Source organism: Cyprinodon tularosa, unplaced genomic scaffold (assembly GCF_016077235.1).
Source record: "Cyprinodon tularosa strain WSP-4 unplaced genomic scaffold, ASM1607723v1 ctg246, whole genome shotgun sequence".
Classification (NCBI taxonomy): Eukaryota; Metazoa; Chordata; class Actinopteri; order Cyprinodontiformes; family Cyprinodontidae; genus Cyprinodon; species Cyprinodon tularosa.
In genome coordinates, this window is record NW_024038913.1 from 1,004,736 (window position 1) to 1,027,850 (window position 23,115).

The 23,115-nt window shown below is 38.1% G+C and overlaps 5 protein-coding genes across 5 annotated transcripts; 3 read left to right on the top strand and 2 right to left on the bottom strand.

Annotated features, from left to right (window-relative positions):
- Window positions 1–273: 273 nt before the first annotated feature.
- On the bottom strand, window positions 274–4,664 carry icam5 (intercellular adhesion molecule 5). Its single transcript, XM_038287970.1, has 10 exons — window positions 4,400–4,664; window positions 3,405–3,668; window positions 3,021–3,323; window positions 2,632–2,907; window positions 2,287–2,538; window positions 1,818–2,168; window positions 1,518–1,748; window positions 1,206–1,430; window positions 832–1,089; window positions 274–719 (listed from the first exon to the last, which is right to left on the bottom strand). The coding sequence occupies exons 1-10, from the start codon at window positions 4,434–4,436 to the stop codon at window positions 514–516; spliced, it is 2,403 nt and encodes an 800-aa protein (XP_038143898.1). The 5' UTR covers window positions 4,437–4,664; the 3' UTR covers window positions 274–513.
- A 404-nt stretch (window positions 4,665–5,068) lies between these two features.
- On the bottom strand, window positions 5,069–9,663 carry angptl6 (angiopoietin-like 6). Its single transcript, XM_038287800.1, has 7 exons — window positions 9,412–9,663; window positions 7,943–8,437; window positions 7,712–7,849; window positions 7,397–7,607; window positions 6,347–6,540; window positions 5,895–6,165; window positions 5,069–5,801 (listed from the first exon to the last, which is right to left on the bottom strand). Exons 2-7 carry the CDS (start codon window positions 8,405–8,407, stop codon window positions 5,617–5,619), a joined length of 1,464 nt encoding a protein of 487 aa, XP_038143728.1. The 5' UTR covers window positions 8,408–8,437; window positions 9,412–9,663; the 3' UTR covers window positions 5,069–5,616.
- Window positions 9,664–11,404: 1,741 nt separating this feature from the next.
- Window positions 11,405–15,897, top strand: ppan (peter pan homolog). The gene is made up of 12 exons (XM_038287977.1): window positions 11,405–11,621; window positions 11,897–12,067; window positions 13,079–13,180; window positions 13,270–13,320; window positions 13,510–13,680; window positions 13,875–13,951; window positions 14,137–14,244; window positions 14,348–14,471; window positions 14,553–14,631; window positions 14,827–14,956; window positions 15,038–15,192; window positions 15,277–15,897. The coding sequence occupies exons 1-12, from the start codon at window positions 11,607–11,609 to the stop codon at window positions 15,696–15,698; spliced, it is 1,605 nt and encodes a 534-aa protein (XP_038143905.1). The 5' UTR covers window positions 11,405–11,606; the 3' UTR covers window positions 15,699–15,897.
- A 1,421-nt stretch (window positions 15,898–17,318) lies between these two features.
- p2ry11 (purinergic receptor P2Y11) lies at window positions 17,319–18,680 on the top strand. Its single transcript, XM_038287978.1, has 2 exons — window positions 17,319–17,455; window positions 17,549–18,680. The coding sequence occupies exon 2, from the start codon at window positions 17,572–17,574 to the stop codon at window positions 18,490–18,492; it is 921 nt and encodes a 306-aa protein (XP_038143906.1). The 5' UTR covers window positions 17,319–17,455; window positions 17,549–17,571; the 3' UTR covers window positions 18,493–18,680.
- Window positions 18,681–19,986: 1,306 nt separating this feature from the next.
- On the top strand, window positions 19,987–22,656 carry eif3g (eukaryotic translation initiation factor 3, subunit G). The gene is made up of 10 exons (XM_038287801.1): window positions 19,987–20,098; window positions 20,188–20,231; window positions 20,735–20,826; window positions 21,018–21,077; window positions 21,168–21,272; window positions 21,602–21,797; window positions 21,919–22,029; window positions 22,098–22,234; window positions 22,381–22,487; window positions 22,564–22,656. The coding sequence occupies exons 1-10, from the start codon at window positions 20,076–20,078 to the stop codon at window positions 22,577–22,579; spliced, it is 891 nt and encodes a 296-aa protein (XP_038143729.1). The 5' UTR covers window positions 19,987–20,075; the 3' UTR covers window positions 22,580–22,656.
- The last annotated feature ends 459 nt before the right edge of the window (window positions 22,657–23,115 follow it).

The window sequence follows — 23,115 nt, forward strand, 5'->3', positions numbered from 1 at the left end:
CTGAGCCTGGTTCTGCTGGAGGTTTAAAAGGGAGTTTTTCCTCTCCACTGTCGCTACAATATGCTTAGTGTAAGTGATTGCATCCTAGTCAATGAGTTGATGCAATCAACTGGATTTCCTTAGGTAGAAAACTTTGAATCAATTTGACTGTATAATCTGGTGAACTGTAAAGTGCCTTAATTTGTTCTGATTTGGCGTTATATAAATAAACTGAATTGAATCGAATATACGAACAGTAAGAATAAGTAAAAAGTTACTCAGTTATCTCACATCAGAAATTTTTTTTAATAAAGATTCCAGATTTTGCACGCATTCATTTTGTACACAGTCAATAATGCAAGAAAAAATATACAATATGATATAAAAAGAGACAAAAATAACAATAAAAGCAGCCACCTTGATTTGTCTGACCAATTTGACAAATATCTCTTATACTTGAATCATTTTGCACAAAAGTACTTTTTTCCCCAACTGCTTCAAAATGTGCACTTACAGGCTGTTTCTTCCTCAACTTTAGCTCTGACCATTCGCTGATTTTACTCCATTCTCTACAGCAGATCTGTTTTGCATAGCTATATTTGTGTCATTGGTAGCAACAAAGTTATATTCCCCATGTATTCTGGTCCTCCGATAAAAACAAACCAGAAAAATTATTAGAAGAAAAATTAGTAGCACCACTAGGATAATCCACCAGAACTGGAAGTGGTCAGTGGATTTATCTGCAAGAGGAAAAAAAAAAATTTAACTGAAATAATTACTCTCAGCTTTTAGTGTGTAGGCACATTACTGTTTTATTTGCATTAGTCTTTTGCACAGAGTCCGTAATAATACCTTTTAGCTGGATTGTTCTTGTCACACTCCCAAATTCATTCGTGGCAACACAGATGTAAGAACCAGCATTAGTAGACGTGGCTGCTGTGATGGTTATGATCTTCTGGCGCCCCTTAGTGGTCTTCTGTACATTATCTGCAAACGGGTAGCTCCAATCGGTCAAAGGCTCAGGGTTGCCTTCAGCTTTGCAAACAAAACTGACATTTTTGCCTGCAACAAGAATCTCGGTTGCATTTGTTTCTGTGAACACAGGGGGGTCTGTTGGAAGACAGAGAATAAAGAGCTTTGAAATAGTTTTGTCTCTACTTCTATTACTTGCAGCTGCGATTACCACAAAAAAAGAGTGAGATTGTGACTTAGAGTTGATGACTTACATAAAATATCCAGATAAAACTGGTGCTCAACTTCCCCGTGTTTGTTGGACGCTCTAAGTGAATACCACCCACTCTCGTTTTTCTTCCAATAATGTGGAACGATCTCAGTACCATTTTTGAACCAACGGAGGTTGGGAGAGGGTACACCATCCGGTTCACACAAAATATTTGCTTTCTCGTTCACTTTAACCGTATAATTCCTCTCACAAGAAAACATGGGTTTGTCTGCAAAGAAAATACAAACAAAATTCAAATCAATCCTCCATTTTAGCGCTACTCTGGTGAGATATGAAAGATGTCTTGTTGACCCACATTCAACTGTGATAACAACATCAGTGCTATCCTCGCCCATTGAATTATACACTTTAGCTTTGTAGGTCCCAGAGTCAGTCCTTTCCAGGAGCTTGAATTCATCGATCCGTGTACCATTGTACTGCCACTCAATAGCAGGTGGAGGGTTCCCATCAATTTCACAAGGCACATCATGCAGTCTGAAGCTATCTTCCACACCAGAAAACATGCATTTTTTGATGGTTGGTTTATCTATGAGAGGAAATAAGGATTAAGGTATTTGTTATGCATGATATTAGACATGTGAAGGAAAAAACTTACATTCCACGACAGCAGTATAAGGTGCTGAAGCCACAGAGGGCAGCGGCCCTTCAGGTCCAAACTTTAACTCAGCCGTGCATGTGAAAAATGCTGCATTGTCACTTTTATTAGGGATAAATGTGTAGTTAGATGAGACATCACAGGGGTGTACGGCTGAGTTTTTAAAGCATTCTGTGTGTGGGACCAAGTCTAAGCTTTCAAAATTAGCTGTGTGGACATTTCTACCGTCTTTATACCATGTCACCTGGAGCTTATTAGCAGGGGCAACGTTGAAAATATCACACCGCAGCGTATGCTCTTCACCCTCTTTCATTTTAACCATGCCAGAGACTGCCACCAAATCTGGAGGCTCTATAGACAAATCAAAACAGTGAAATGAATAATTCACATCCACTTCTATTTCCCTATAAAGAAATCATTTTCTGGTTTTAAACAGTTTGTGCCAGAAGGCACGATGATGCATACTCACTATAAAGAGTGATCTCTGGCTTTTTAATGCACTGTGTATCATCAAGCAGAGTGACAAAGCAAAACGGCTTCACGGTGAAGTCCTCTAGTTTCTCAACTCTCCAAGTTACATTAGGAGGTGTTCCAAAGTTTTTCCCGACGGCAGTCTCCCAGGCCATTTTAGCCAAATCTGTGCTGGCTGTATAGCAATCAATGGAAGCTGGATTACCATATTTCACATAAAGGTAAGAGGGGGTCAGGGTCAATCCACAATCTGTCAATCAAAAACAACCATTTGAATCAATACTTTGATTTGGTGCACAATAGATAGCAAATTTTTCAATTTAACATTAAGATGAATATATACTTTCAAGTTTCTCTGCCTCAGTCTTCACTTCTTCAACATCAACATGGATTTTCACAGTTATTTTACCCAGAACATTGCTAGCTGTGCAGCTGTAGATTATGCTGCTATTAACCTGATCAATTTCCAACCATTTTGTGGTTTGAAAAATAGGGTTTCCATCTATAGCCCACACATATTCAGGAGGAGGGTTCCCCTCTACATCACAATGCAGGGTTACATTTCCGCCATTGGGCACAGTGATGGTTTCACTAGAATTCATCCTGAGCTCAGGAGCATCTAAAAAAGCAAGCACAGTAATGTTACTCATTGCTATCTTAATTGAGACCATCAGAGCAGAGAATTAAAAGGTATTCAAGAAAACATTATCTTCAGACAGCCTGCTTACTCACAGCGTGCTGAGACATTTTGTGTTGTAGAAATAACAGGTCTGGTTTCTATTTGCTCCAGTTCCAGTTGAACTTCACATCTAAACTGAGCAAACTTCTCCTCCCTGCTGATGTTGAAGGCCAGTATGGAGGAATCTTTTTTTTCTTGCTCTCCAATGATGAACTCTGTCTCTATGGATTCATTGTTTTTGAACCATGTGACAGAATAGTTTTGAGCAGGGATATCACTCAAGACATCACACTGGAGTGTGTAATCTTCTTGCTCATCACTTCCATTCTTCACAGACAGCCTGACCTCTGGGTTTTCTATTAAAACAAAATGAATAGAAATTAAACTCTATTGTATTTAGATATTGCTCTAAAAAGCTTCCTTGAAAGTAAACTTACGGTATACGATTAAATCAGTCGCATTCATGCATTCGGTGCCATTTAGCCTTAGCCTGCATTCTACCTTCATCTTAAAGTCTAACACCGGTGCAGCACATGTAACCACAGAATTGTTTTCTGGATTTGTACAGCTTGTGTTTCCAAGCCGTAGGGTCAGCTCATCAAAGTCATCTCTGGTGGTGGAGCAGTTTGCTTCTAAATCTGTTCCATATCCTACAACTGAAGGAGTATTTAGGATCCCCGGGATGCATGAGTCGTCAGCACCTGTTGACACAGAAATACAGGGGTGAGCTGTTATGCTGTCCTCTGGTGTTGATAATGTTGCATGTGCATGTTGGTGAATTTCAAAGGTTTCCTGAAACTATGTGGTTTAAACGACACAGACATGCACTTTATGCCTGTTTAATGTACACATTGACTCACAAAATAAGTATCCTGAAACCATATAGTAGAGGAAAGGCTAATTATCTGGCATGTCGGTGGATTTGACCTTTTTTATAGATATTGATTTCTTGCAAACATTAGTTCAAGAATTCAAGAATTTGTTTTCTGTGACATCGGTCGTGAATCAGCTGTGGTTTTGCAATTCTTGTGAAATAAACTTTATCACCACACCCAGTTTTTACAGACATCCCAAATTATATATTTAGATTTAGATGATTAGCAAAGTAACACCGACCCCTCCCACCTAGAAGCAGCTTATTGTGCTGATTACCCCCAAATCTTTATTTGACATTATCGTTTTAATATTAACTTAAGCCCTGGACTTTCAACTATCAAATGCCTATTAGAAAAGGTATAAAGCATCTTTTTATTTTTATTATAATTTTCCATTTGAAAGTGTTTTTAACTTAACTCACCAAGATCAGCTGAAAAAAATTATCACAGGAATAATCTACCTCACTGATATTTTATTTACATCTCTAAAAACAATAATAAACAAAAAGAAATATTACAAAGCAATACTATAGCATCACTGCATAGTTTCCACTCACCGCAGGGTACCAGACAGAAGAGGAGAAGTGCCAACATCCTGAGGGAACACGTGCCAAACAGGCACGTTGATAAAGGAAGGCTGTCGAGGGAGGTAATACGTTTTTCAGAAATATCCAAATGATGATGGGCTGTCTACCTGCATTTAATAATTTTCATTAATAGCTGGCCTGTAGAGGTGATTCAAGGTTGGCAGTTAAACAAGTACTGGGAGGAAAATGAAACTATAGCTGCAATGTGAATCAAACGCCCTATTGCACAGGAAACAGGAAACAGTGGTGAAACCGTTGTCAATTCCCTCCACCCAATCGAGAAGCTACTGTTTTGGGTATTTTCAATAAATGTGTGATAAATGAGGTAATGTGCAATAAGAACTCTCCTAAGAGTAGGACAAAAACACATTTGATGAATAAGTTGGGCAAGTTTAAACCTTTGGTCTATTGTTATTAGATTTGTTGAAACAAGTACAGTGCAGCTATTGTTCAGCGTTTCCTTCGTAGGAAAAAAGTTAAACAAGCAAACATGTCAAAGGTTTGTGGTTTTCTTCAAAAGAAAAATTCAATTGTTAAGGGTTTTTTTTTTTTACATTTTTTGCTTTAACACTGAAGTATTTCTTGTCGTGATTTTTCGAGGAGAAGGATTGAAATGTAAAAGAGACATCAGTAGGTGAATGATGGTTAAGGAGTATTTAATGATAAAAATAACAAACATGGTACAACAAAAAACACAAGGAACCAGGAACCAGGTGGTATTGGGATGACAAGATAGGAGCGGGCAATGGGAAATGAAAGGCAGGGGCTTAAATAACACAGGGGGAAACTAAACAAAAAACTGTGTGTAAAATCCCCTGAAAATACAAACAGGTGTGGATCATTGGTTTCCATCAAAGATGTGAGAAAGATTCTCCTGACATGGAAATATTGTAAGCAGATTCACATCACTGAGAGATAATGACCAACAGTGTAAAACTCAGGAAACTGCAGCGTAATCTGAGCATGAGAAAGAAACGCCCAGTCTCACAAACAACCATTTTCCCTTTTTGGAATTTGAAGATTTGAACAGAGTTAGAGGAAACATCGTCCTTAAGGGTTTATGTAAATAATAATATGTCCATTAAATTTTTTTTAGAATAATGTATTTTGTTTCAAACCTCTAAATTTCTTTTTTATTGTGTTCTGTTTCCTTGTAATGAAATCCTGTGTTATCTGCAGCAATGCAGTTAAGTGGGTTTGATCATCATGGAAACCCTTTTCAGACTGTAGGATCCTCCATGGAACTCGGCCCAGTAGACCCCATCTTGGAAGCGGCTTCGATAGTGTCCGCCCCGATACCACACACCGTTCAGATTGGAGTGTGCGCAAGTGTGATACCACCAGCCTCCTTTCTGATAATGAGCACAGTTACCTAATGACACAAGTGAAGGAATTAAGCAATTATTGACACATAGAGTCAAGTCATGTCAGAGAACTGCTGAGCAGAGGTATGACGGAAGCAGACCTGCGTAGCTGTCCTTGTCTCGATCCAGAGTAGTGAAGGCCTTGTTGTTGTGCCATGAGAGAGAGTCTCCTGCGTTTCCATGGTACCGTCCCAAGCGCAGGCGGTACCAGTCGTTCTCTGGCTCCAGGTGGAAGCTGTCATATTCAGCAAACACCTGCCGGCCCTGCCAGTCTTCAAGGACAACCCTGAGTTTGTACTTGGCCTGCTGCGCCAACCAGTAGAGGTGTTCTAGACCAAGCCAGTACTCTCCATTTAGGTTTCCAAATCCTTGCTGCAACAATGCAAAAATAGCAGCTTTAGCAATTTCTGAATGATTAACTTTTTGTATATATCCAAATATCTATTATAACTCAAAACTGCAATCACTGACTTTTACTTAGCATGTTTTTACTTTTCTTTCTAAATTCCAGTACTTCTCAGCCTTTCCTGACTTTAAATTTGCTTGAAATCACCTTATACTGCTCCCATGTCCTGAAGAAGTTGACAGAACCATCCTGTCTCCTCTGGATGACGGTCCAGCCACCCTGAGCCTGACTCTGCTCACACCATGCCTGCAAGAGTAGGTTGGCGCTCTGAAGACGAAGCAGGTAGATCCCACTGCTGGTCTCGCCTGAATCTAGAACATGCTGGCAGTCTCTCCACGGCCCTGGAGGAGATGAAAATAGGCAACCAACATCGTATGCTATATGTGTATTTCTGCTTCTTGTAAATGTATTTATGATGTTGGGATTTTATGTGACAACAAAAACAAAGATTTTCATTTTAAGCTTTGTGATATATCTCATACATGAACAGTAACAAAGAATAATCTTACCTTTACATTTTTATTTGTACAAAAAACCTCTCTTTTATTCAGATAGCTATGCTATTTAATATCCATGAATTTTGATTATTTAAAAACTGATGATGAAAGTTTAGTTGCAGGTAGGTGTGGATTTTATTTATGCCTGCCATGCAGCTCTTGCACATACTTTAAACAATCAGTGCTGGTTTCTTTAGAGTGAACTGGAGTACATGTTTGGCGTCTGAAAGATTAGCTTCTATTTATCTCTTTGGACATGAAGAATTGGATAAGGTCAACATAGGAATCTGCATGGCCAGAATGTACAGACTAAGAAGCATCTCCCACAATAATGAATATAGATGAGCTGCCATGACAAGCACTTTTACATAAGCTGGATGTAACTAACGCTCTTGCATCACATGGTCGCTTTTTTCAGAAAGCTGCCTATTTCTTCCTCTTTATTAACCGCATAAGTTTTTGCTGGTGTGTTAATAAAAAGTGAGCGCCTGATCATTAGAGAGGCGATGCTCTGAGAGACGCTGGCTGTGTTTGACATTGTTTAGGTTTTCCCAAGAAGATAAAACCTCTATCAGCAGGTCAGTGACACCACCAGCTTCTGCTGCTTATCAGACACAATAAATATGTCTGACACAAGCAAGACTCATCTATAGACAAAGTTTGGAGTCTTATCAAATGCTCTGAAATGTGTTTTGGATACCTGGAGATTTTGTTACAGGGAAGCCAACAAAAGGCAATTCAGTAGGGGGGCTGATTGTAGAGGTAGGAAGGGAATGATCGACGACTGTTTTCACTTGAAGCTGATGTAAAGGAGCACTCTGGTCCCTCTGAACATCATTTGTCATTATGCTTGCTTCAATGCTGTGGTTATGGTGCTCAGTATCACTGCTTTTGGGGGGTTCCGTCATTGTCTGTTCAGAGCAACATAAAACAACACAGGCTCATTTGCAGGCCGCAGTTAGCATCAGTATCAAATCTAAAAATGAATAAATAAAAAGATCTGCATGCTTCCTACTTGAAAGGTCTGGCTGGAATGCCTACATTGGCACTGCTTTTCAAGTTTGGCTATGAATTGGTTCTGGGAACTTATCGTGGAGGTGAGGGCTCCATATTTCTTCTCCAGTTCCCTGTAACTACTGGACACCTGCAAAGCCTGTAGTTCCCCCACCAAAAAGAGAAAACATAAGCCAAGATCCATATCTCACCCAATCATGAGAAGCTGTGATATGGGGGAATCCATGCTTACCTGTGTTGTAGCATTGAGGAGGAGGCTCTCCAACCTTTGGTGCTCCACAGCCTGCTCCTTTTTTTGGATGACTTCACGCAGCAGCTGGTTATAAAGTTGGGCAATACGAGAATTCATGCTGTTGCTTTCTTTGCGCAGGGCTCTTACCTCTGTGGCAAGAGACCCTTCATCCTCCAGTTGTTTCTGCAGCTTCTCCAGCTGTTCCTGCTGCTGTTTAAACCCCAACTGCAGAGCTGCAACCTCTGATTTGTTGGGCATTGGGGAGTGTGTGTTCAAACACAGAGCTCCTGAAATTTTTTGCTGTGGGACAATAAAGGTGTAGGAGCAACGGCCTGCTTTCAGATCTGAGGAACGTGGTGATTGTTTGTACCCTCCATTGGTTCCCAACATTTGCCCTCCAACTTTTTGAGTAGGAACACAAAGGATGAAGAAAAGGGTCAGAGCTGTTTCCAGTGTCTTATCCATTAATCAGTCGAGTGTTTCAGGAAAATCATCCTAGCAAAAAATATTAAAAAAATAAAAATGTTATATTTAAGATCTTTAATGTAGATGGTTGTAGTGTTTTGGGGAATATTTAGATAGTGTTAAATGTAACTTGTACAATTAGATGTGAGTTCCCCCTTCAATACAATGGGACTTTTAAAGTAACTTAAGTTGGGGTGTTCTGCTCTGAATTGTTTTAGGGAATCCAAACTATGTTATATTATTATATTACTAAAATCATATATATTACAGGCAATCCAGAAATGTATTTCTTTTTTACTTGGAAAATTGATTCTTAAAAATGGATGAAGATTTTTATTCTTCATCCTCTGTGAAAATACATTTCTTTTTTCTGTGTTGTCCCACAATGTTTTTGTTGTTTTTTTATTTGTTCTTTTGGTAGGGAATAGTTTTACTTTAATGTTGGCTTCGTTTAACATCAGCCACTCAGATAAACTGCAAAATAAAGTTCAAACTATCACATATTAATGTAACATATCTATACATGTTATGTCTCATAACAGAGTCTCCCCATTGTGCGCTGTGAGTGTAATCATGCGGATGAAGATTCTGAGTCATCCAGGTCATAGTCATTCCGTAAAAGTAAAAAAAAAAAAATCCACTGGACTTGGTTTCCAAGATTTGAAGACGTTTCACTACCTTTTCAGGAAGCTTTCTCAATTCAAATATCTTGATTGTAATAATCTTGAGTTAATCAGTCAACACAGACCAGCCAGAACCAACACCCATCAATCTACTCAGCAACGCCATGATCTTATGCACACATTTCACCATAAAATAAAAGTCAATTAAATATGCAGCTTCATTTATTTCAGTTTGTTTATATGCTGACAATCAGTGCGGTCACCAGACATTTTTTTTTTCCTAACGAGACAACTGTTATTACTACTTCACTCAATTTTACCTTAATTTTAAGTACAATAAATGCAAGGTTTGTATAAAAGTGGTAATCTTTAATAACTTACCGTGGCAGATCAAAGAGGTTTACATGCGTCCTTTGTGTTGAGAAGCAGAAGGTTTCAGAGACTGATCATGCAAAATCAAAATGGCATGAAAAAAAAATGGCAGAAGCTATAAATTGAGTGAAAACCTGTGATGCCTGCAAATCTAATCAGAAAGCAAAAAGGTTTGGGTTAGAACAACAGTCAACTTTGTCAGAAGCTGCGTTTGCTCATGATCTGCTGGTTTCTTGTGTCGGGATCTCTTAAGGAAAGAGGGTAGCTAATCACAAACTATCCAACTGTGGCCTCCCTTTACTGATTGGGTTGTAGACTCAGGAGTTTGGATGTCTCCTCCCTCTCCCATCAGTCTGTGATCCTGTCTGTCATGGACTCACAATCACAACAAATGTGCTATGGTGAAATTGCCATTGTTCAGATTTCAGTTTTTGCATTGGATTTGTTGTAAGTAATGCTTAAAAGTAGATGGTTAACCAGTTAATAGGTTTATAGTTTGTAATGCCACTATTATTGCTGCAGATGAGACTAAAACCTTTCGAAGCAGACAAAGATCTCTCATGCGTTTACTCCATTTAACCATGAAGTGGAAACTAGGTTTCAATGACAATTTCAGCAAGGATATCGCCAAAAAATAGTTTTGCTTGTGTGTATCTGTGTTTTAGACGGAAAGAGAAAGAGACAAAGAAAAAGAAAGAAAAAGTGAAACAATATTTTGTCCACCAATTTATAAAGCAAAAAATATATATTTTTTTTGCTCCTATACTTTCTATTCTTTTTAATTTATATTGTGCTCTTATCCAACTGTCCCCTCTCTTAGGACAGACCACGCCTAAACTAGAAGATTCAGGAGTTTTTATTCCACAAGCCATCACTCTAATGAACAGGGTCAGGAAAAACTGTTGAACAATAACCCAGTAACTCACTTCTCTCCAGCACCTGCTTACTAATAACCACTTATTATTCAGTACTGTGTTGTTTACCTTTGCAACCGCACCACTGCTCTACAATTTGGATCTTCCCATTTTGTTTATAGTATTTGTATACCGTATGTGCTCATCATCATGAGCGTTGTACAATTTAGAGTCAAAAATCCTCTTATGTGTACACATACCTGGCAAATAGAACTGATTAAAAACTAAATTAAGATGCATTATTACAAATTTTTATTTATTCGGTTACAATATGTACTTATTTGTAGGGTTTTTTTCTTAAAACTTAATAACCATTATTTGGATCTAAACAAATGAATGAATGAATTGCCTAAGCTGTATCATGTGTTCCTGTCTTCTGCCCACCAACATAATGGTATTTAAATCTTTCGTTGCGTGCCTATCTACTGACCTCTTGTGGTCAAAAGTATAACCTACCAACCGCAATATCTAGGAACCAGCCAGACTTGTTCCTACCTTTTAAAACAAGTAAATCGGAGGGAAAGAGTATTATTAAAGAAAATTGATGGGAAAATGGCAAAAAAAAGAGAGAAAGGTGGGATGAAGGAAGATGGCTTTATAAAATTCAGAAGATAGTAGGAAAAAGAAGAAATGGAAGAGAAATAGGAGGAGAGAGTGATGACAAGGTTAAGATTTGGGCATACAGGACTTAATTATACACTTTTCAAAATTCAACAGCATACTACTGGCAAATGTGATTACTGTGGAAAATATGAAACAATAGAACATGTTATACTAAATATGAAAGCGAGAGATGATATATGGGGAGAGAGTTTAAATGTATTAAGGAAAAGATTAATCAATAGATTTTAAAGAAAACTAAATTATTTCATAGAATTTTATTATAGAGAGGGTGAATGTGTGTATGATGTAGACGGGTAGAATAAAAAACTTATGTATAAGTATATAGTTTTTATTTATTTTTTTTTATTAGAAATTAGTCCATCACGAACCACACTCAATACCAGTAAATGGCAGTAATGCTACCAAATGTTTGTTGCAAACCCCCAATAAATCGACGAAGAGGAAGAAAAAGTTCCTACCTTCTAGTGAGGAACACGGACATATTAGGGTGTAACACGCCGAGAAACCATGTGGATAGAGGAGATCCTTCGTAGCAGAGGGTTTCTACTTTAATGCTTTGAGACATTTTACTGAGGCACTTGAAGCATGGTTTACTTAAATATACTTTAGCATCATTTAAAGAGGTTTTGTTTTTGTTAAATAAACCTACAGACTTCTAAATCAAGCATGGGGAAATCGAAGGTACGTGCCTGGCCTAGCATATTAGCTAATGTTTTATAAGCACTGATATAGACGGTAGTTATCAAGGAGGAAATTGTAGGATTCGTTTACGAATATGATATGCGTTTTCTTTTACAGTTATTTACATAATTAAACATTTCTGGAAAAGCGTTGTTGTGAGCCCGGTCTGGACGTTGTTATACGGTTTAGGGTTGTGTTACGCTTAGGGTTTTTTTCCAGCGTTGATATTTATCTATGTTATTGCTTCCTGTGCCTGATGTTTCCACAATTGTTAGACCAAAAACCAGAAGAAGGCCCGAGCCCAAGCTGTCCATGTGGCGGAGGATGCCTACAGAACTATCCCCCACTCCTTTGTGTTCCATCGGGGTCAAATTGGGAAAAACGTGGGTCAGCTCGTCCAGGACATGAGGAAAGTCATGCAGCCGTACACCGCCGAGTCTCTGAAGGTATGAATCCCTCTGAAAACAGGGCCACATGTTCAGATGATTGAAAGTACGAAATGTTCTGATTCCTTTATTACACAGTAATAACAAAAATGCATCTTTTCACTCTGAAAAAGTCACAAGTCATGTTTTGGAAGTCATATCTGGACATTTAAGACTTTTAAGCTGTGCAGTTTAATCACAATATAAGTAAAATAACCTTAAGTTTAACAGGAGTTTGAAACATTGAGAAAAATTGCAGTGATAACCCCCTAAGACCTGTTAAAACAAAGGACCTATATTACTTTTCAGGTTTACAATTTGAATTACATTTTATTCTAGGACAATTCATGATTATTTACAAAAATAATCATGCGAGTAGTTTCTAATAGGCTAGATAAAGTTGCTTTATGTGAGTTTTTCCCCCTAGAATTTGGACTAGGTGAAACAAAAGGATATTTCCTTTTGATTTATTAAAGCTATAAGTTTGATGTCCTCTAGCAAATGCCATGTTCTGGAGTCACTTAATTGATCGATGAATTAATGCTTCGACCTTAATTTATCTTCAACTCTCAGAAATGCCTATGTGTAATTATTTTTCAAGAGCTAAACACTAAAGAGGATCTGGGTTAATTGGGATGAATCATTTCAGAAAGACATGTCAGTTCCTTAAAAATATTGCTTAAAAGACACTATAGTTCCAATTAAATCAATATATGACTAAACCCTCTACAGGTATAACCTATGATTAAAATGTTTCCGTTGATTTTAAATGATCTACAGTGACATGATGGTGGTTTTATTTTTGATGGTGGCTCCTGGATATAAAAAATATCTGTTGGGATAATTTAACAATAGTTTTATAAAATATGCATGTCTTTCTCTATTTTTATTTATTTTTTTCCAAAGGACTCTGTCTTGGAGGTCGCCTCTCTAAATACAGCTTCCCCCAGATGTTAGCATCGCTTACTTTAACAAATTTACACAATTTATAAAATATAGTTTCCCTCTCATGCCTTTGTCTTTTAAAACCAGGTACGGAAAAAGAATCTCCTGAAGGATTTTGTGTCCATAGCGGGGCCTCTGGGAGTGACCCACTTCATTATCTTTGGCAAAACCAGCGACAGCATCAACATGGTGAGATTAAAGGCATATCTGGTTTTACTTTTTCTTATGTAAGATGCTCTGTTATCCATTCAGCTTCTTCTTTTTTTTCTCCTCCTTAGAGACTGGCTCGTCTTCCTAAAGGCCCCATGCTTTATTTTAAAGTTGTAAAGGTACACTTCATAATTTGCTAGTTAATATGTCAGGTTCATGTGATGATGCATAAAAAACTTGATTGTTAAGTGATGTTTTCAAAGTAAACGCACTGATGAACCCTAGCAGCCAAGTCATGCAACCTTTATTATCTTTCTTTATTTAATCCATATTTATAAGGACTTTTCTATTTCATGTTTCATCCACAGTATTCCCTTATAAAAGATGTGGTTTCGTCTTTGAAGAAGCACAGGATGCATGAGCAGCAGTTCACCCATCATCCACTTCTCATCCTCAGTAACTTTGGAGTGGATGGCATGCATGTGAAGCTCATGGCCACCATGTTCCAGAATATGTTTCCCTCAATAAATGTCCAAAAGGTGAGAAAACAAACCCTTTTGTAAGAATTCTAATTTGTAAATAATGTTATGATATGATGAAAGTATAGTCTTCTGATTAAATGTGAAGAATTTTCAAAAGTAAACGCTTTCTGATTCATCCATGAAGTAGACCTTTTTAATCTCATAAAAAGTAGTTTAAGCTTTGGCCTAATGACATTTTTTTATTTTTTTAGGTAAATCTCAACAGTATCAAGAGGTGTGTGCTGTTTAGTTTTGACCCAGAGACTCAGGAAATTCAGTTTCGACACTAGTAAGTATTGTGATAAAATAAACAGGTCTTCTAAATGGTGGGCTCAGATGATGACCAAACACGACTTGACTCTGTCATGATGCATGTCCAAAGTAAACGCACTGATGGGCCTTTATAGAATGTCTGTTACTTTTTTTGTTTTCCCTCATTAATTGAGGTCAAATATTTTTATTCCCAATCTGCAGCAGCCTGAAAGTCGTCCCTGTGGGGATGAGCCGAGGAGTAAAGAAGCTGATGCAGGAGAAGTTCCCCAATATGAGCAAGTTCGAGGATATTGCCGAGCTGCTGGTGAAGTAAGGATCTATGTTTGCAGCAATTAAAAAGAACGTGAACCACTGTTATATTTTAGAAATGGAAATCAGATGGAAGGCTTTGTTTTCTCTAACAACTCTTTAGGGGAGCGAACTTGTCTGAAAGCGAAGCCGAGCAGGACGGTGAACACAATATAACTGAACTGCCACAGATGTATGCTGGAAGAGGCAACATGCCATCCCAGCAGAGCGCTGTCCGTTTGACAGAAGTGAGTCAAAAACGTCTATATCTGAAACACCCGATTGACGTTTGGATATCAGCTCAACCTGTTCCACTTTGCTCTCCATAGATCGGCCCTCGAATGACTCTGCAGCTGGTAAAGATCCAGGAAGGGATGGGTGACGGGAACATCATCTACCACTCCATGAGTTAGTCCATCTGTTTCCTAAATTCTTTCTGTTTGAGCTGTTTGGATGAACTTGATGAAAATAACAATATGATTCCTATGATTTTTCTCCTAAAAGTAAACGCTTACTGATTCATCCTGAGCATTGTTTAGATTTTATGCTCATGAGACACAAACTGTTTCTTAATTTGTTTTTTTGGTCTTTTTCTCCTTGCAGTATCTAAGACAGAGGAAGAGATTCAGGAAATCCTGAAGAGAAAGGAGGCCAAGATGAAGGAAAAGGAGAACCGAAGGAAAACACAGGAAGAGAATGTGGCCAAGAAGAAAGAGAAACGAGAAGAAAACAAGTAATTTAGACCTAAACGTATCAGGCAGATTTCTTTTATTTTCATAAATGTTTGTCTATAAAAAATTGTGTTACTTTCAAGGAAAAAGAGTCTAGAAGGCATCAAGAAAAAACGAGCTGAAGCTGAGGAGGACAGTGAAGTGGAGGATCCAGGGATGCAAGATCAGGCTGCTGCTGTTGAATCTGATGATGATGTGGAGTACTACAGACAGGCTGTGGGGGAGGAGCCAGATGAAGGTAATACTAATATTTAACTGCTTTACACCCTTGGTTACACTATTTCTTTAAAATCTTTTAAAAATGCATTATTCTTTTTCCCAGATATGTTCCCTGGTGCTAAGAAGAGGAGACGCTCTGACAAATCTCAGGAACGTCCCAGGAAGAGAAAACTGTCCGCTGGTAAAACCTCCAGAGATCCAGATTCTAAATCACCAAAAAGAAAAAAAGCAGTAGGACAGCAGAGGGACAAAGCAGGAACCGCTCTACAGGGAAAAGGAAAAGCTTGGAAAAAGTCTAAAGATGGAGAGAAAGCATTCGGTAAGAAAAAATGGCCTCCGGGGAAAGCATTTGGTTCCAAGAAATCTGGAGAGAGAGAAAACAAATTTGGAAGGAAAAACTTTGATGGAAAGAAAAACAAGGACAAGCATTTTTCTTCAAAGGGACACAAAAGCAAACCTGGCTTCAAGAATAAGAAGGGCGCAGGTGAAAAACAAGGTTTCAAACGGACTAAAGGGAAACGTTGAACTTTGGTTGCAGTACCTTATAGAGGCAGCAGGGGGCAGCAAATCTTTGCTCTGACTGCTTCAACATTTAAGCACTCAATTTGAGTGGATGTTGTTGGAACAATTTCAAAACAATGATTGTTTGGAAAAGTTATTTTGTATCATTTGTGTTATCCCCAGTTCTTAAATAAACTTTTTTTTTGTAAATATGACACTCTAATATTCTTGTGTTCTGTCATTTCTTTCCACTTATTGAAGTTCATGAATACGTTAAAATGTTTTGCTACAAAACTATAAATTAGTTAAGCTATAAATAGTTTGGAATTGAATTTTATTGAGTTACAATTTACCTAGTGAAGAAACATGGTTAATGGTAGGTGATGGTTTGCAAAAGGTCTTTTAAAAAGGGTGGTAAACGGAGATCATGAGGTTTTTGGCAGCAGTAGCTCAGCTGGTGCCCACTCTGGAAGGTGTCTGAATAAAATATCAGATGGGGCTTCTATAAATAGAAAAAAAGGTAAAAACTGCAAATAATTGGAAATTGAGAAGCAGGGTGGATGGTGATTATGTCCTCCAACGGCCTAATGGCAAAACTAGCTCAGGATCAGGATAGTCCAAGTTATTGTAAGCTTTATTAAAGCTTTAAAGTTGGTCTTAAAAGAAGATGGTGAGTCTCATTCTGTCTTTTATTTTTTATGTGGCCAATTTATTCCCACCCATGATCATTTTCTCATCTTCAAATAGAAAAACGTATTTTCTATCCTACGATAGCAGAAGTTTGCCTTTGGCTTGCTCACACACAATCTTCTGATTCTTTTCTACCTTCAGATATTTTTCTAAAAGTCAGGAATATTGAAAAAAACTGAAGAGATTTCCCTGAAATTTGTTTTGAATTTGCTTCTCAAGGGTGGGATGCTCTGTCAGATGTCATTTAAAAACTGGTCAGCCAGGACAAGGTTATTAGGAAATACTGTTATTTCTTCACCAGAAGTCACAACAAAGCAAAGACAAACCTGTATAGGTACAAAAGGTTTTTAGAGTGTGCATTTTTAAACTAATTTTTATTTATTTGAATTAGGAAAATGCACATTTATTAACATATCAGCTTAAAGCATCAATATAAATATGCTTTAACAGGTCATTTGCATCCGATTTCCTAAGGCAGGTAAGAACAGTGAACGTTAAACATGACACTATGGGAGACAGCAGAGTGAACACAAACGGATAAGATGCCAATAATATGAAATCACAATAAAATTAGGTTAACGACCCCAAGGAAACGGATCAATTCACCTGTGAGTGTGGGTCTGGCTATTTTTCAACCAATGTTTCAATAAGATTTTAAAACTTTTGTAGGTTGCAGAGCCCCTAACATGAGCTGGCAGTTTGTTCCATAACTGTTCCTTTGATGGATGCAACCATTTGGCCAAATTTGGGCCTAAGCTGAACATTACAGTCTCCTCTGGTTATAGCCCTGGTTGCTGCTAGAATTTTCATTATAAATAAGTACTTTTCATCTATTGTGCCTCTAGTTCTATTTCAAACAGTGTTTTTTTTTCATAGCAATATTTTCAGATTGATGCTTCTGGTGTCGTCACTGCAGTTTTCCTTCTGCATTTCTAACAACACAAGCAGGGGCACAAGGAAATGACTCTGCTGTTCTTCTGTCACTCAGATCAGCATTGGACGACTAAGGAGCGACTTCTACCCTCAACCTTCTCATCAATGAATTAGTAAATCAAAGCTTTACTTTGGCATATTTGCATGTCTGCATCTGGGTAAGCTGCAGCTCATTGTATTGCTTCTAGGCTCTAGCAAAGAACATCGGTAGGGACTTTTTTTAACTCCTGTTTTTTTATTTTTTATTAAAGGGTTGTGTTGAGCTGAAAGCAGGATGTCGGTCAACTTCTCTGACTGTGAGAAGTTTCAGATTAGCCTGCTGCCTACCATGTATGGGATTGAGTTTGTTGTGGCCTTTGCAGGAAATCTGTTTGCCTTGTGTCTGCTGTTTGTCAGAGAAAGGCGCGACTGGCACTCGGGTGTCGTCCTCTCCTGCAACCTGGCCATCAGTGACCTGCTGTACATCCTCACTCTGCCTCTGCTGATCGTCTACTACGCCCTGGGGAAACACTGGATTTTTGGCGAGGCTGTGTGTAAAATGGAGAGGTTTCTTTTCACCTGCAACTTATATGTGAGCATCTTCTTCATCATGGCCATAAGTGTGAACCGCTGTGTGGCTATCGCATGGCCCTTCTTCACTCGCTCCTACCTGGAACCATCCCATATTAAAGCCGTTAGTGTAATCATATGGATCATTGTAGGAGTCATCTCCTCCCCTATGCTGAAATTTGCATCTCTTTGTAAACACAGTTACAATAACAACACTTTATGTGTGGCCTTCTGTCACCAAACGTCTGACCCCAAGTCTGACTTTATTTACAAAGTATTCCTTGCTGTGTTTGGCTGTCTTGTTCCTTTCATAGTAACTTTTACTTCTTACTGTGTAGTGACTCGGGTTGTGTGGAAAAATGCCAACATAACAACGCTTGAAAAGCGTAAAGTTGCCTTGTTAGTCTTATCAGTAATTGTCCTCTATGCTGTTTCCTTTGTGCCCTATCATGTCTACCAAGTCTATCATCTGTATTTAAGGATATATCCCCAACACACTCTTTGTTGGGTCTACAACATGTACCAAGTATCCAAAGGTCTGGCAACATTGAACATGTGTATCCATCCCATCCTCTACATGGCTGTGTTTGACAGTATTAGACTGGTATGCTGTGGACAGAGCTTAGAAGACAACAGAGCTGGATGAGGAAGTAGAGGTGCCGCTTGGTTGCTCTTGCATGAAGCACATCCTTGTTTTAGACTGAAAATAGCTTTGCTAGAAGGATCTTTGCAGAACTTCTACATTACACAGTTTTGTACTTTTTGACCAATCATGTTTGTAAAAACAGATAATCTTATAATTTTCCTAATAAAATAAAAAAAAGTGTTGCATTCTGTATTACCATCCCATCTAATTTATATGATGTTAAGAAAAAGTGTTTTTTTTTTTTTTTTTTTTTTTTTTGCTGTTTGGTTGAACTGGAATGTTTCTGAGCATGAAAAACTTTGTATCAGATATAACAAAACTAAATGCAAAAGGAAGTTTTAGGGTGATTTCATTTATTGAAAGAAAATGGCTACCTTCCCTACAGAATCAAAAAAAAAAAAAAAACAACAACAAACACTTAATTACAATGTGTTTTAAAAATGAAGTAGATTTAAAGAAAGCAACCCCTCATTTTCAACCTAAACAAAATATAGAACATTTGAAGAAAAACATTTCACTAAATTCTCTAAAGAATCTCAATAATGTCCATGCAGTCTCTCGTATATTGTTAGATTAGATAAGGTGACAGACAGAGAACAAGAAGAGAAACCAGACTTCCCCTGCACCTCTCCAGCATCTATTTATGCCAAAAGGGACGGTTCCTCCAGCTAAATCTGGATCTGGGTCCTGCTCAATGTGATGGGCCTGGAAACCCTCCAAACAAAGCATCCTGATCTGATGCCCTGAAACACTTAATTATGCATTCATTTCTGGTCTCTTTCAGCCCTTACCTTGAAAGCCAGATTTCTGCACTGTTCTCTTAATACCCTGCCACAGAATGCAACCACGAAGTCTGGGTTTCAATATCTGTATTCGTTCTGTTTTTTCAAACATGTTATTAAAGATTAATCACATGGGCAGTTCAAAGCAAGGGCCAACAGGGGCCAGTGCCCCTGTCAGACTAGTGCTGGCCCCTGTACTGCGTTTAAATCTAATTAATAAAATCGATTGTTTTGTTTTAAGAGCAAAAATATTATTTCCCTTGGCCCTCATTTTTTATTTGCCTGTTCAAATTAGGGGAAATGGAATTATTTTATTTATTTACTTTTTTAGATGCATTTACAGCCAGCTTCAAGGTGCATCAAGATAAGATCATAGTTTTAATCTGTTAGATTGGGTATTTGCAAACTTGGCTTTGTGCTTCTCTTAATACACAAAAAGATTTTAGCCCTTATTTTCTGGAATGTCTTTTTTTTTCAGGGTCCCCCATGACAAAAAAATTCCCCACCATCGCCCCTCTGATAAACTTACTTTTTCTGTGTAAGACGGATCTTGAAAAAAAATCTACTTCAATGTAGAATAACAGGGACCTAGAGCGTCAAAAGAGCCAAAATCTTTAATCCACCGTCATGCTAGTGTTATTGTGTCCGCTTTTATTGTGACAAAACTATGTAAAAAAAAAAAAAAAAAAAAAAAAAAAAGAAAAACTTGGGTCACGTCTTGCTTTTATTTTGAAGTGTAAATAGCGGAAGTGAGTTCTGCTGCTTCGCGGTGATCCTCTTGAAGCTAAGCTAACGGAGAGGATGCCGTCGATTGATTACGACGAGTAAGTTTCATTCAGAATTTTACACTGTTCCTATCTGTGTTTACGGTTTTATTAGGAATATAACCCCGAATTTCCTTTCTTTCTTCCAGCTCAAAGCCCAGCTGGGCCGATCAGGTCGAAGAAGAAGGAGACGGTTGGGAGGATTTTTTTTTTTTTAGCGTTAGCATAGCTCCGATATTAAGGCCCGGCTAGTCGGCTTCCATTTCCACGTGTTGTTTTTTTTTTTTTTTTTGACAGTCGGTTACTGGAATTACTATTCTGACTGTTCTGGACACATAGCTTTACAATTGTATTTGTTATTGAATTTTAGTGAGTAGTTTAAAGGGGTGTTTAGTTTCTTTTACTTGGCGATTAGAGAGCGGCTCTGGTGATGGAGGAAGCGTTTTCTAGCGCTTAAAAAATGCAGAAAGCTGCTTCTACAAGACTTTTAACATTAATTACAAACATGTTAATGAAGTCAACTGACTTTTACAATATTTTTTGATTGTTTTAGGTTGGGTCCGGGATAAAAGAATAGGAAATGTAACAACAGATGGGAAACTTGAGCAGTTTTATCAAAAATTTTAACTGATAACTAATGATCATATTGTTTTCTATATGCTTATGTGTCATGTTCATTTCCCCCTGTTTTACTAGACACACTCCCATCTCCGAAGGAAACCATCAAAGGAAACATAAAAACTGTCACCGAATATAAAATAGATGAAGATGATGAGAAAAAATACAAGGTGATTAATTTGATGATTAAACAGAACACTTTTCTAGGTTTATTTTTCTGCGATATATTTCAAAGTATCTGTTGGTTTTTATATCCCAGGCGCTTTGATATAAGTTGATTTCTTTTAACCGATGCTACCAGGTCATCATGTTGTTGAGAACCAATGCAATGCTCTTAATCTCTTAAATGATTTTTGTCTAGATTGTGCGGACCTTTAAAATCGAGACAAGGAAGGCATCCAAAGCTGTTGCAAGAAGAAAGGTCTGTATACATCACCTGAGGTGTGAGGGGCATTTAACTACCCAATGATTTTGGTGTTGTGAACTTTTCCTGTGATGAAATATTTTGCAGAACTGGAAGAAATTCGGAAACTCTGAGCGTGATCCACCGGGTCCCAATGTTGCTACCACTACAGTCAGCGACGATGTCTTCATGACATTTATCTCCAGCAAAGATGTGAGAATCTGTTGCATTTATTTTAATTCTCGCCAAGTTTTCTCAGACAGATTCTTGCACATGAAAACCCAGTGATAGTAAAGTTAAAGTTTGATTAATGAAGCCAATAATTTCTCAGAAATTAAGTTTTTGCCTCCATCCTCTTCTGAACACTATAGTGAGTTAGTTTAAAGTTTCCAGTTGCTTTCCTTTCAATTTGAAAATCAGTCTAGAAACTTTCTCTGCTGTATTGCTTAGCAAAGGAGTAAGAGAAAGAATTGCTATGCAGTGCAGAATCACTGGTCTCAGAGTTGTGTACCTTTTGCCTGAGATGCTATTCCTTTTTGCAGGACTTGAATGCCCAAGACCAGGAGGAAGACCCCATGAACAAACTTAAAAACCAGAAGATTGTGTCGTGTCGAATTTGTAAAGGCGACCACTGGACGACCCGCTGTCCGTACAAGGACACCCTGGGCCCTATGCAAAAGGAACTGGCTGAGCAGCTTGGCCTTTCCACTGCAGACAAGGACAAGGCTCCTGGTTCTGGTACCAGTTGTTTGCTTTTTTTTTTTTTTATTTATAATCTTATGGTCTTTGTGCAGTGTTCTTTTTTTTTTTTGCTATTTGATTTGTGTTGTCAAAATATATATATATATATTTTTATTAGCTGAACCAGAACCTGTGCAGCCTGCACAAAGCAAGACTGGCAAATATATTCCCCCAAGCCTGAGGGATGGAGGTACCCGAAGAGGGGAGTCTATGCAGCCGAACCGCAGAGGTGAGAAGAAGTTAAAGTGTGTCAGTTGCTACAGCTTTGATCAAACACTAAATGACTTCTCCTTCCAGCTGATGACAACGCTACAATCCGTGTGACCAACCTGTCTGAGGACACCCGTGAGACTGACTTGCAGGAGCTTTTCAGACCATTTGGCTCCATCTCAAGGATTTACCTGGCAAAGGACAAGAATACAGGACAGTCCAAGGTTGGTACTCACTTTCTGCATGTTCTGTCTCTATTAGATCCTCACAAATGAGCTGATTACCATTCAGCAGTGTCTGTTAGAATTAGATGGACAACCATTGAAAAGAAAAGCTCCAGTTTTCTAATCTAGCATCTTCTTTGCTGCAGGGATTTGCTTTCATCAGTTTCCACCGCAGGGAGGATGCAGCCAGAGCCATTGCAGGAGTGTCCGGCTTTGGATACGATCATCTTATTCTCAATGTTGAATGGGCCAAGTGAGTTGATAACCATTGTTGCATATTATGTTAGCAGTATGGTTTTCTAGTGTTAACTTTAAATGTTTCTTTTCAGACCTTCCAACAACTGAGGAATTCATCTACTTTCCAAATGCCAGATTTTCACTGTAAATGTGGCTGTTACCTAAATAAAGATAGTAAATTGTCACTTTTTGTTGTTTGGATTTTTCTTTGGATTGTATATCTAAAATATTCAAAGCTTCAGTTTTAGTTATTACAGTTATAAAAAACTTAGAAAATTGTCACAACCTGCATCCACTAGCTATTTATAAAAATAGGCTGCCGTTACATTTCCTGTATTGAAAGATGTCAGGTCTTTTACTTTGAGGGAGTAAAAATAACTAGGCAGTAGTTCAGTGGTCCAAAGTTGAGACTCAAGTCATCTAATCATTTTGAAATCAGACTGGAGTTTAAGGGGCAGAATCCAAGTTGCTTAAGGTCCAGTTTTAAGTTTCCAATTTGGGGTTCCATGTCTTGTTGGTCCAGTTTTATGAAGTCCAAATTCGTTTAAGCCATCTACCAGAAACCTAAAGCATTTCATTTCTACTGGTGCTGAAAAACCTGACAAATTCTGAACTTCATTTTAGCATAACCTCAAGTTCTCCTT

What these genes read in the sequence shown, in the direction of transcription:
- icam5 (XM_038287970.1), bottom strand. Translation starts at nt 4,436, where the DNA reads ATGTTGGCACTTCTCCTCTTCTGTCTGGTACCCTGCG. An exon ending in TGTTGTTATCACAGTTGAAT is followed by an intron (nt 1,431 to 1,517) that starts GTGGGTCAACAA and finishes TTTTCTTTGCAG; the next exon opens with ACAAACCCATGTTTTCTTGT. An exon ending in GTTTTATCTGGATATTTTAT is followed by an intron (nt 1,090 to 1,205) that starts GTAAGTCATCAA and finishes GTCTTCCAACAG; the next exon opens with ACCCCCCTGTGTTCACAGAA.
- angptl6 (XM_038287800.1), bottom strand. Translation starts at nt 8,407, where the DNA reads ATGGATAAGACACTGGAAACAGCTCTGACCCTTTTCTTCATCCTTTGT. An exon ending in GGACATGGGAGCAGTATAAG is followed by an intron (nt 6,166 to 6,346) that starts GTGATTTCAAGC and finishes GCATTGTTGCAG; the next exon opens with CAAGGATTTGGAAACCTAAA. An exon ending in AGACAAGGACAGCTACGCAG is followed by an intron (nt 5,802 to 5,894) that starts GTCTGCTTCCGT and finishes TTGTGTCATTAG; the next exon opens with GTAACTGTGCTCATTATCAG.
- ppan (XM_038287977.1), top strand. An exon ending in ACACCGCCGAGTCTCTGAAG is followed by an intron (nt 12,068 to 13,078) that starts GTATGAATCCCT and finishes TTTTAAAACCAG; the next exon opens with GTACGGAAAAAGAATCTCCT. An exon ending in CCAGCGACAGCATCAACATG is followed by an intron (nt 13,181 to 13,269) that starts GTGAGATTAAAG and finishes TCTCCTCCTTAG; the next exon opens with AGACTGGCTCGTCTTCCTAA.
- p2ry11 (XM_038287978.1), top strand. Translation starts at nt 17,572, where the DNA reads ATGTCGGTCAACTTCTCTGACTGTGAGAAGTTTCAGATTAGCCTGCTG.
- eif3g (XM_038287801.1), top strand. Translation starts at nt 20,076, where the DNA reads ATGCCGTCGATTGATTACGACGA. An exon ending in ATGATGAGAAAAAATACAAG is followed by an intron (nt 20,827 to 21,017) that starts GTGATTAATTTG and finishes ATTTTTGTCTAG; the next exon opens with ATTGTGCGGACCTTTAAAAT. An exon ending in AGAATACAGGACAGTCCAAG is followed by an intron (nt 22,235 to 22,380) that starts GTTGGTACTCAC and finishes TCTTTGCTGCAG; the next exon opens with GGATTTGCTTTCATCAGTTT.